Raw genomic sequence first — 12317 nt, 5'->3', positions numbered from 1 at the left:
GGTGAACCTGGAGTCTTCCACTGCGAAGACTGCACTTTTGTTTCAGGATTATATCCATATACCCACGTTTCGTCACGTGTAATTACCCTATTTAACAAATCTGGGCCATTTTTAGTGCGATTAATCAGTTCGCGCCACACTTGAAGTCGGTATTGTCTCTGGTCACTTGACAACACTTTCGGAATGAATTTTGCGGACACTCGACACATGTTCAGATCTTCAGATAAAACTGACTTCACTGCATAGAAACTTAATTTAAGTTCATCAGCCATCTCCCTAACAGTAAGTCTATGATCAAAGCACACTGTCGCGAACTTTCAGAACATTTTCATTCGTTTTTGAGGTGGAAGGACAGCCGGACCATAGTTCATCTTCAAATGATCCGCGACCATTTTTAAATCTGTTGAACCAGACAAAAACATTTGACTGGCTCATACAATTACCTCCAAAAGCTGTTTTTAATAGTTCTTAAGTCTCAGAAGCTGATTTCCTGATTGTTTTAAAACAAAATTTCACGCAAACTCCTTGCTCCGTTTTTACGTCCATTTCCACGCAGACAGAATCCAGCAATATGCCCTAACAGACCTACACTCAACCAGCTGCCACAACGAACTGAATAATGGAAACGCAGTTTCCTTTCAGAGGGCGCTCAAGGACAAGGCAATTACTCACTCTCCACCCTCCATGTACCTGCCCACCAAACCAGTAAGCAGTAGCGGATCCATTCTTAAAACTTTCCAATCACACCTCTTATGATGTTGCATATGAAATTTAACTGACATATTGAATTCTTCTTTAGGTTTGGACAGAGGTATCTGTCACCAGTGTCGAAAGAATTGATCTGATGTAGCAGACTCATTTGCGATCGCGCTGCGCCAGCGATAAAGCCAGAGTGAAATAATAACAACATTCCTTATTTCATAAACGGTTTCAGATATCGAAGTGAGATTTTGGTAAATGATAAAGTATTTCACCATATAGTTATTATGTAAAACTTCAATATCTAGGTGTTATTCCAACAACTGCAGACTTTTTCGGCGAAAGAATGTTGTTTTTTTTTTGTGGGCCATCGATAGCTGATGAAACGAGAAATGCTATGGATTTTGGAACAACATATGTGAAGACATTATACGTTATTTTATGCTGAGGAGCCGTCCGGGGTGGCTGAGTGGTTCTAGGCACTTCAGTCTGGAACCGCGCGACTGCTACGGTCACAGGTTCGAATACTGCCTCGGGCATGGATGTGTGTGATGTCCTTAGGTTAGTTTGGTTTAAGCAGTTCTAAGTTCTAGGGGACTAATGACCTCAGATGTTAAGTCCCATAGTTCTCAGAGCCATTTGAACCATTTTGTACTGAGGATGTGCTTTTTCATAATTATTGACTTTACTTTTCCTAAGTTCCTCAATTAAAAAACTTAGTAGACAATTGATTCAGAATTCTCTCACAGTTGTGTGCACAACATGTTAGTGACGTGAGACAGTGTAAGCTACGCTGTGTTTTGGCAAAAGAATCAAATTTTGACACGGCAGCCAGAGAAGGGCGTAGGTTTCACTCAAAATTCCCCACTCCTGGGGCTTCTCTGAAAGTTACAAATGGATAAAAAGTCAGGTGAAAATAAAGCGCTACGTTTTCGGTGGTATTCTTTTTAGATACTAACGAAAGCAGAAGTGACAGTAGATCGATTTTTAATGGTCACCAGTATGTGAGCACGGAGGAGCTCCACTTCATATTTACAAGAAAAATGTTAGAGTGGGTTTAGTTTGAAACGGAACTTCCCCTACAGCGCTCGCTGTGACCCCCACCACCATTGCTGCACTCTCAAGTTTCCCAGGCGACAGCGCACCTAGCGGCCGCGGCATTTCGCGCGCTGTACCGGCATCGGCTTTAATCGGTCCGTTTGTCCCATCCATAGGACGATGACTCGTCGGACACGGGCGTGGCGGCGCGCGGCAGCGTGGAGGACTCGGGCTCGGGCGACTGCGAGGGCGGGCTGGACGCGCCTGGAGGATCCTCGGCGGCGGGACCCGGCGCGGCGCCCCCGCAGGCGGGCACTTTCTTCCGCGACGGCCGCCGGCGCATCGACTTCGTGCTGGTCTACGAGGAGAGCGGGGGCGGCGGCGGCGGTGGGTCGCGCGGAGGCGGCAGCCGCTCCACGTTGGGCTCGGGAGACCCCGTGATGGCGGCGCACCACGGCTCTGCCGCCGCCGCCAAACGCTCCTCGCGACGGGAGCTCTGGCGGCAGCGCTTCATGGGCAACCTGCAGCGATCCGGCCTCCACATGGAAGAGGTCTCGTCTTTATTTTTATTATTATTATTATTATTATCATCATCATCATCATCATCTCATATATTAGGCAAATTGCCAGTTGGGGTTCTCTCTCTCTCTCTCTCTCTCTCTCTCTCTCTCTCTCTCTTTCTTTCTCTCTCGTATGGCCGTCCTGCATTTCTTCTTCCAATGCGTTTCCCCACCCATACGATCTACATGTTCCTTGCATTTTCGTTTAAGTTATACGTGAGCTGGACAAAAATATGGAGAGACAGTCTCAGATGTAAAGTTATTTTTATTACAAATAACACATTTCACATGGTTTAGTTCTATAAAAGAGAAGAGAAAGGAAGGATGTAATCATATAACATTACAAATTAAGGAACATTTTTCTAACTGCTATGGCCGGCCGCGGTGGTCTCGCGGTTCTAGGCTCTGTCCGGAGCCGCGCGACTGCTACGGTCGCAGGTTCTAACCCTGCCTCGGGCATGGATGTTTGTGATGTCCTTAGGTTAGTTACGTTTAAGTAGTTCTAAGTTCTAGGGGACTGATGACCACAGCAGTTAAGTCCCCATAGTGCTCAGAGCCATTTCTAACTGCTATAAATTTAAAAAAACAATTTTAAAAAACGTCTTTCATGGTGGACAAACCAAAATGTGTGGTGGTGTACATCTACATACATACTCGCAATCCACCACACGGTGCTTGGCGGAGGGTACCTCGCACCACAAACTAGCATCTTCTCTCCCTGTTCCACTCCCAAACAGAACGAGGGAAAAATGACTGCCTATATGCCTCTGTACGCGCCCTAATCTCTATGATCTTATCCTTGTGGTCTTTCCGCGAAATATAAGTTGGCGGCAGTAAAATTGTACTGCAGTCAGCCTCAAATGCTGGTTCTCTAAATTTCCTCAGTAGCGATTCACGAAAAGAACTCCTCCTTTCCTCTAGAGACTCCCACACGAGTTCCTGAAGCATTTCCGTAAAACTCGCGTGATGATCAAACCTACCAGTAACAAATCTAGCAGCCCGCCTCTAAATTGTCCTCCCCCAATCCGACCTGATAGGGATCCCAAGCGCTAGAGTAGTACTCAAGAATAGGTCGTATTAGTGTTTTATAAGCGGTCTCCTTTACAGATGAACCACATTTTCCCAAAATTCTACCAATGAACCGAAAACGACTATCCGCCTTCCCCACAACTGCCATTACATGCTTGTCCCACTTCATATCGCTCTGCAATGTTACGCCCAAATATTTAATCTACGTGACTGTGTCAAGCGCTACGCTACTAATGGAGTATTTAAACATTACGGGATTCTTTTTCCTATTCATCTGCATTAATTTACATTTATCTATATTTAGAGTTAGCTGTCATTCTTTACAAAGCTGTGTCATAAGTTGCTTGGACCTGTTACAGCAGAAAAGAACAGTGCATCAAACAACACAGGGACCCTCTCTTGAGTCTGATTGTCTGTGGGGTATGGTCCTCCTACCGTAAAGGCAATGAAACTTTACACTGGTCTGTGCAGGCGACTTCAATCACTGAGTGGATCAATACTTGTATATTTAATGGGTTTCAGTGCATATGCTTGATGTCAACATACAGTCAGTATTTTTGCTATATATAATCATAAGACAGGGATACTGTAAAAATCTTATATGGTTCTCTAGCTGATAATGTTAGTGGAGTTTTTATAGTTTGTATTTTTTATTTTCTGTTGGATGCTATATGACAGAGAATGTCTGGGTGACAAACATGAATGCACCCTGCGGAATGCAGATTTCCTTCCAACTGAAATACCTGTATGTAGTTTGGAAATGCACCACACTGCGGCAGCAAAATTCTCATTCTTTAAGTTCCCATACTGTTTTTTCTACTTCTACCTCGTGGTACAGGAGAAAGCTTCATTTGGCTATGACCTTACACATCATATATGGTTGGCAGAGCTATAACATTTTCCCATTTTCATCAAGTGGTCAAAAAAAAGCAGTCATGTCGCATTAACTCAGCTCAACCTGTTTGTCAGGTTGCAGAAGGTGTAGATGCAGTACTCGCCGACTTCTGCTCACTTCCGACTTAAATTGGAACGATCATATGCACAACGCGGCAAGGATGGTGGGGCAGAGCCTGATTCACTAGTGGCTGTAATCATTAAAAGCCATTTCCACAGGATCCAATGATGGTATGTGGTTGATTGGAAAGACTTGATCCCATATCGCATATGGCATTTCTACTAGAAAGCGTAACGCTACAGATCTGAAAAGCTAGTGTACATTTCTTGCGACCTCATTCCAGCATTGCATGTTTTTTAAGTGTTTCGTCGCATAGCACACCAGTCACATTGCCTCAGGATAGAAAGTGTTAAAAGTACTGGAGAAACATCTAGTGTTGGCATAAGGGAGTTGCAAATACTGGCTCCATACCACATTCCTTAGCCAAATCACTTTCTAAATTCGGTGATTTTATTACGAGCTTATACCGTGGATGACGTGCATCCCGCGCATTCGATCTGTTAATACACACCCCACGACCACAGTCTATATTCAATGTCTTGGTATTAGTATGGAAAACCACTTCATTCGTAAGCAATACCATACCGCGATTTATAACGCCTCTTTAGTTTTCAACATTGATATCGTTAGCCATACTTCATGTGCAGGTGCAACAAAGACCGATCACAATCGTTGTGATAGTGTGGTTAACACCTGGTGGCTTTTAAGACGATTATGTCTCTCTTACTAAGACATACTGGTACCACTCACGAGAAAGACATATCCGTCCACGACGGATTTTCACTCAATATTGTTTGGTGTCACCAGAATTCAGTTACTGGCAAACTATTATTCTTAGTAGGGTATGTGTGATAGATTCGCAGTGATCGACAGGCTTAAAAAGTTTGTGTATTCCAACCTGTGCAAAGAAAATGACTGTCCACTCATAGGAAGGTATGGATTTGATGTGGAAAATTATGTCCAGTCATAACAATGGTTCAGATCTTCTTGAAAGTGCATTTAGAGACACATTCAATTGAGTTTAGCAACTCTTGAAGCAGTCTGTGCTCGAAGACAAGCGTATTTCCCACAAAAGCACGCGAAGTATCTCAGGGATGCTTTCACGAGTGTGTTGAAACCTTTCTAGAGTCTTTGTTCAAGTTCATTCCTCGTAATAAAACTTCCTGATTTAGGTTTTCCGTGATTTCCCTAAATCGTTTCAGGCAAATGCCGGGATGGTTCCTTTGAAAGGGCACGGCCGATTTCCTTCCCAATCCTTCCCTAACCCGAGCTTGCGCTCCGTCTCTAATGACCTCGTTGTCGATGGGACGTTAAACACTAACCACTAACCACTACCACTACCACTGTGTGCGTGTGCGTGTGCGTGTGCGTGTGCGTGTGCGTGTGCGTGTGCGTGTGCGTGTGCGTGTGCGTGTGCGTGTGCGTGTGCGTGTGCGTGTGCGTGTGCGTGTGCGTGTGCGTGTGCGTGTGCGTGTGTGTGTGTGTGTGTGTGCGCGCGCGTGTCTGTCTGTCTGAGCGCGCCAGTGATTCGTTTAGATCCTGTGACATCAAAGTTATGTGTGTGACAGTATTCCGCAGCACGCAACACCAGATGTATAATTGCCTGAAACAGTTCGTGTTCAACAACAAAGGATATACGTGCACGGGGAGAGGAAAGGAGGAGGAAGGCTAGAGGTACTTCCAATGCGACAGGTAGTACAAGGCAGCTCCTGCAGCTACCACATCGTCGTGCTGTAAGCTGGCACATGGCTTCTCTTCCAGTGGAGCACACAAACACACTGGAGTTAACATCTTGCCTCTTGCGTTTCAGAAGACTGACTTTACTTTCACCGAATGATTTACAGTTACAGCATATGCATTTATCAGCCTGAGTTGCGAAGTGTAACTTAGCCCCATCCTGCTGCAACTTCATTATTTCATGGAATGTATTCATCTTCATCAAATATCAACACAGTCCTCAGACGCATGGTTACAGCTAATGTACCTCTTATACTCCATCTCGAGCACAGACATCTCGTCCACTGAACACAGTAAAGAATTACGTCCATCGTCCTAGTCCAATAGTTAGACACAGACTGAGTAATTTTCCCACCATTTTCCCCCAGACCGATATCTTGAATTGCATCATAGGAGGGGAGGGGGAGGGACGACAGTGCCCGGTGGTGGTGGTGGTGGTGGTGGTGGTGGTGTGAACTAGGTCAGTTGGATTACAGACCTCATGGTGAAGACACTGTATGGAGTTACTGTCTGTTACAATTCATATTGTTTAAATAAACAATGCATACAAAATACTGTCCTATCCGGCAGCCCAATTAATACTGAGTCCTTTTCCCATCAATTTCCAGATGGGGGAAGGAAGAGGAGAGGTTCAGTTAGTGGAGGTAGCCCAATTGATCCATTTTCATGCCAAAATTTGAACTTCCCACCATGTCTCTGTGACATTGCCACATCTACAGCCGGTATCTTACAATGCAATGTGGTGTGGCGTCCTTGTTGCCCTACTACTCACATCACTTACTATAATTATTCATTTTGAACTATATCTATATAATGCACCCATTTGACAAGTTTCCGTGCAATAGGTATGACATTATTTCCAGCCGAGGTCATATTCATAGTATCAGAAATAAATCTTTACCCATGTTCGACAAGCATATGTCATGATGCCTTTATAACAACTTGGGAAAACATTAAATCTATGAGACAGGAAGCAGAGGCATCTACAGAGATTTCAATGAGTGGGTGCTTAATCGGAAGGGGGGGGGGGGGTGTGCTGTTCCATCATCCCATGTAAACTTTGTTAACCAGAGCCTGTCTGCTGTGACAGCATAGCAGCAAACTGACCATGCTCGCCAGTTGCTATCTCTAAATTGCACTGGTTTTGCGTGCTGGAAGTGCTGTGATTTGTGTAGCTTTCTATTCAATGCTGAACCGAAATAAATAAGACCGGGCTAATTGTGCCGTTGCTCATTGCCTAAAAAACTCAATGTTATGTCATAGTTCCCCAAAAAACGTTATTGTTCAGCAGAGATGGGTATTTCGATGCAAAAGAGTGGATAAAATAATGCTCGTAATTTAAGGGTGTGCTCAGCACTTTTTATCCCTGAGGATGATACACGGGACTCTAAAAAATGAGATATTACGTTTGTTTTTAAGAGGGGGAGGGTCTGACATATGGGTCACCGTTGTTGATCAAGTTTTGCAAGTTTATGTTGGAAATAGACACATGTTCCACATTTTTGTTGGACAGTCCCTCCTTTTTTTTTTAAAAAAAAAAAAAAAGACGCTATTGCAGTAGATAAAGAAAAATTGTATTTTCAATGCTATCAAAAAACGAAAGATTGTCTAAAAACAAACATTTGTTAATACAAGGTCCAGAGTTAACAATGTTAAAATTCTCGTATTTTCATGCAGTAGCTTGGGGTACCCGTCATTCAGTATGTCTAGCAGAGCGAGATCGGTTAGTCAAGGCGTAAGATTACCAAACCATTAGTCCATGTTCGCTTCTTAGAAAAAATAAATTCCGTCTGAATAGGCCATAATGGCACCAGTAAGGCCCTGTGAGCAGCTAGACGTCACTGCGTTATTCTGAGGGTATAGTTGCTCACATGACTGCTAACACAGCAATCATACAACGCAGTCGGCCACGCTTTCTGTTCCGTTCATCGTTGTCAAATCTCACTGGTACTGCAGGTAGCGGCTACTGTAGCCAGTTGTAGACGACGCTGGCGGCAGTTGCGGTTTGTTTCCGTGTGTGATTGCTTTGTCTTTGCAGCAAGTTTATTTTGCGCTACAGGATGTTTGAAGCGTATAGTTAAGTGTGAAAAAGAGTGTAGCTGCTAACGGAAAATTCAGCGATGTAGGCATGCTCTATTTTGGGTGGCCAGACACGTGAGTTTGTGTGCTCGGTGCAATAATACTTCGGGAAAGAGAGAGACAATGGTGCAACTCTAACGAAAGTAATAGAAATAACTGCAGACGTCTTGAAGATACACAAAAATACTGTCGACAAACTTTGTAAGGAGAAATACTGTGCAGAAGGGGAACAGCTTGGTTCATTCAAACTGTGGACACCCGGTAACAAAAAGACGGAACCACATGTAACAAACTTGGTTTGTTTTCAACGAGATGCTGTTCGTCGCCACATGTATGGATATTACGAGAGAAAAGAGCATTCAGTCATTAAAAATCTGTCCATTACTCTTTGTGAGGCAGAGTTATTAAATGGCAGCAAAGCGTCGTTGTTAACGGTTGTCAGCCCTCGATTTTCACAATAAAAGTTAATAGCCGGAAAATTATAATGGAGAGAGGTGACACTGTAGCGCGGAGTTATCATTTTTTAAAACTACAGTCAAAGTGCCGTTCGAAGACATCGTGTGGCTCGATAAAACCTCTCTCTCTCTCAGAAAAGATTGGACAGATGATAGCACATGTGGAAGTTCTGCTGTTCCAACAGAAAAAGGCGCAAGAATTACTGTCTTGCAAGCTGGAACGTATCTGGTTTCGTACCTAACTGTCTTTTCGTTTACAGATCGAGGAAAACAAATGACTACCACGAGATAATGAACCACAATAGTTTCCTGAAGTGATTCAAGGGGCAATTACTGGAAAACTTATTAGAGATAAAGCTCCAACTATGGAAACGAAAAAAGCCGACATTGTTGAATGGTTGCAACGCCACGACGTTAAAATTCAGGGCGATTTATGTAAGGCGGAGCTCATGGAAACAGTAAATAAGTTACGTGGCAACAAATAACAAAGGCTTCACTGTGGCAGAAATTAAAAGACTGTTAGGAGAAGCAGTGGCACCAATAACGCAAGAGAAACGGAGAAATGTAGTACGCCGCACGGAAACGGTTCTTAAAGAAGTGTGGAAAAGGGAAGTGTGTGTGTGTGTGTGTGTGTGTGTGTGTGTGTGTGTGTGTGTGTAGAGTAATGTACAAAATATAATCACATTCTTGACAATTCCTGTGGCTCGGCCATGGACCAGAGCTGAGATAACGGCAGTGTCAAGGAAGAAAGTGATGTTGAAGTAAGTGGCATTTTCTGTAATTTGTCTTCATTTTTGTGTTTGTATTTCGTATCATTGACTTAATGGAGTGTACTGCAGTGGCACAATAAATCTCATCTTGTTTTTAAGGAATACTCCTCCGCACAAGTATGACACTCAGCATACACACCGCATTGATTGTTAAGTTCTCAAGCAATTTTTGTTATTTTAATGTTGTTAGCCACAGTATTAACGTGAACGATCCGGATCCATGTTAACGCCACTTATATATCGAATACAACTGAACGTAATTCATTTTGATTTTTACAGAAACAGTATTCTTTCTGCTGCTTTTGTTGAGGTATACTAATAATAGGAACACGGTATCATTTTACACATGGGAGTGCGTTTGTCGAGCCACAAGGCTGTGACGGTCCTGTTAAGCGAACTCAGTACCACACATTGCACACACGGGCAAACCGACATCATCGCCCCCCCCTTCTATGCTCAACTGTGCTTCGCCGTCCGTCACTTCGTTGTTCTGAACCAGGCATTGTGCTACGGAGAAGTCCATGGCTCCCCTGTCGCCCCGTAGACGTCACGCGATGTTGACCAACGGCAGCGTACTAGCCAGAGGCGGCCCAACTGCTTAGGCCTTAGACCATAGCATATTGCCATTTATTTTGAGTATGGTAACTAGCATTCGGCAGAAATCGAAGATTAGCTTACGATGAAAGGTAATTATGTGGTTGGGAGTTTGAAAAGTCAGGAATTTAAATTCCAAAAAAAGGTTGTGGTAACCGATCAATCTTTATCATAGCTTAATGTTTACGTTCGCGCCATATTTAATCGGCCGATTTCAGCTGGAAACCAGTCGCACCGCCCTCATCTTAGTTGCTCGTCATAATTACATACCGCCCCGATAGCTGAGTGGTCAGCGTGACGATTGCCGTCCTACGCGCCCGGGTTCGATCTCCGGTCGGCTCGGGGATTTTTTCAGTTCAGGGACTGGCTGTTGTGTTGTCCTCATTATTTCATCCCCATCCGGCGCGCAGGTAGAATGTAATAAGACCTGCACCAACGCGGCCGGACCTGCCTCCAACCCACCCCGAAAGGACCGCCCGGCCAATGATGCCAAATGCTCATTTCATTTCACCATATCTCTGCCGTGTTGGTGTTTGAAACAAGCACCTACGTCACTGAGACGGGGGGCAGCTGCTGAGTTTGTCATTACGCAATGTGGGAATGGTACTGACATTCACAGTATTACTCGTTTATACCACTGAATGCTTTAATATAAGAGGGTAACAGTTTAAAACGTTATATTCTATTTCTTTTTTGAAGGGACAACTAATTCTCGTATTTGTTGCAATGCGAGTTATTTAGTTCACCGCCCTCAGAGGAGCCGTAGACAAAAGTCAGAGTTTGGCAGGAAGCTTGTAGTTTTCTCACGATTGCCGAACAATGTGTGTGAAACGTTTTGTTATGCATTCATAAGAAATGATACATATTTCTAGAGAGCTTTTAACAACAAATAAGCATTTAATTTTTATGCCTTTTGATTATGCAGTGTAAATACCGAAACAATATCGAGAAACTTATATTATGATCTTTATCATTCAGTTTTTGTTACTTAGATACAAATAAATATTCTCGAATAGAAAATCAATTGCTTCGTAACAATATCACTCCTTAGCTTCAGCCTATAAATTATCTTATTCCGAAATGACGTGCTCGCACTTTTTTGTGATTTTAAAGCAACTGTTCTACCTGTGGAGTAAAATATTACTTTCTTTCACATATCTATTGGTGTACTGTAACCAAACTATTCCGGTTTTAAGATTTCTTGTTAAAGAAAACCATTTTTCGGCCTGATGTGAACATTATCACTCTTTTTAGGAGTTGGTGGAGACGCAAACAAGCCGCAAAACACTTTGTTTCATTAAGCTCCATGCCACGTGGTCTGTACTATGCCACTATGCAGAAGAACTGAATATGAGAGCACCATTACAGGTTTGTGAACGCAACAGATCATTTTAAAAATATGTCATTATAGCATTACGGTATTGTCTAATCCAAGAACATAGTTTGACATTACAGAAGTGGCCGATTCCACTTGTCTGCTTTGACCAACGACGTCATCAATATGGCGGAAATGGGTATTCTAAGCGTCTCCAATATGGCGCCACTACATACACACGGCAACAAACACGAAAATACTTCCAAATAAGACAGTAACATATCTCACCAAAAATACTATCAAACTAACAGGACAACTGCGGGAAATTGGGTGTTTTAGGGTGGGTACAAGCTAAATATAACAGTGAAAAGACACACACAACGACCCCAAAACACATAAGACACAAAAAATTACAGCATTCCGCAACACCAGGAATCTAACACTCCCCTTGTCCTATATAGGTCAACCACAGCTGACAATACACCGACACCAACCAATACTTACAAATAAAACAACGAAAATTGGAATCTGCTATTTCCCTTGTCCGACAGGAGTCAACCACAACTATTGATACCAAAAAACCAACACCTATAACTACAAAAAGAAAACCAAAACCACACCTCAAAAATCTAAAAATCAAATATCCCTACATAAATTAAAACACATTTGATACACCGCAAATACACAAAACATAACAACTCGAGAAAATGGACAAAAAAAAGAACTTACCACCAAGAAATTCCTGCACAGCAAACTAGTTTACCCCCCGCCCCCCCCTCACACACACACACACACACACACACACACACACACACACACACACACACACACACACACACACACACACACACACACACACACACACCTTTAGAGGGAACAATCAAATACAACAAGGCAACATCTGCAAACACAACTCATAAACTCCGTGCTGTTATGACGTCACGTGTCACAACACCCAAGTTGCGTCAAAGCAGACGACTGGAATCGGACGCGTCCATTGACCTGATAGTTTTATAGCTAAAAGTATTTTTTCTGCAAACTTTTCAGTCTTGCCATACTATTTAATTTTTTAATTTTGTTATAAAT

The 12317-nt window shown here is 43.1% G+C and overlaps 1 protein-coding gene across 7 annotated transcripts in view; it reads left to right on the top strand.

Moving 5' to 3' along the window:
• Positions 1-12317, top strand: part of LOC126354052 (anoctamin-7-like) — a 725127-nt gene that overhangs the window by 561650 nt on the left and 151160 nt on the right. For all 7 annotated transcript variants that reach the window (XM_050003410.1, XM_050003407.1, XM_050003408.1 and 4 more), the window contains exons 3-4: positions 1914-2288; positions 11171-11284. In XM_050003410.1, the coding sequence (XP_049859367.1) occupies positions 1914-2288; positions 11171-11284 (489 nt within the window). The remainder of the gene's footprint in view (positions 1-1913; positions 2289-11170; positions 11285-12317) is intronic.

Source organism: Schistocerca gregaria, chromosome 3 (genome assembly GCF_023897955.1).
Source record: "Schistocerca gregaria isolate iqSchGreg1 chromosome 3, iqSchGreg1.2, whole genome shotgun sequence".
Lineage (NCBI taxonomy): Eukaryota > Metazoa > Arthropoda > Insecta > Orthoptera > Acrididae > Schistocerca > Schistocerca gregaria.
Note: the sequence above shows the minus strand (reverse complement) of the source record. Positions and strands in the feature narration are given on the sequence as shown.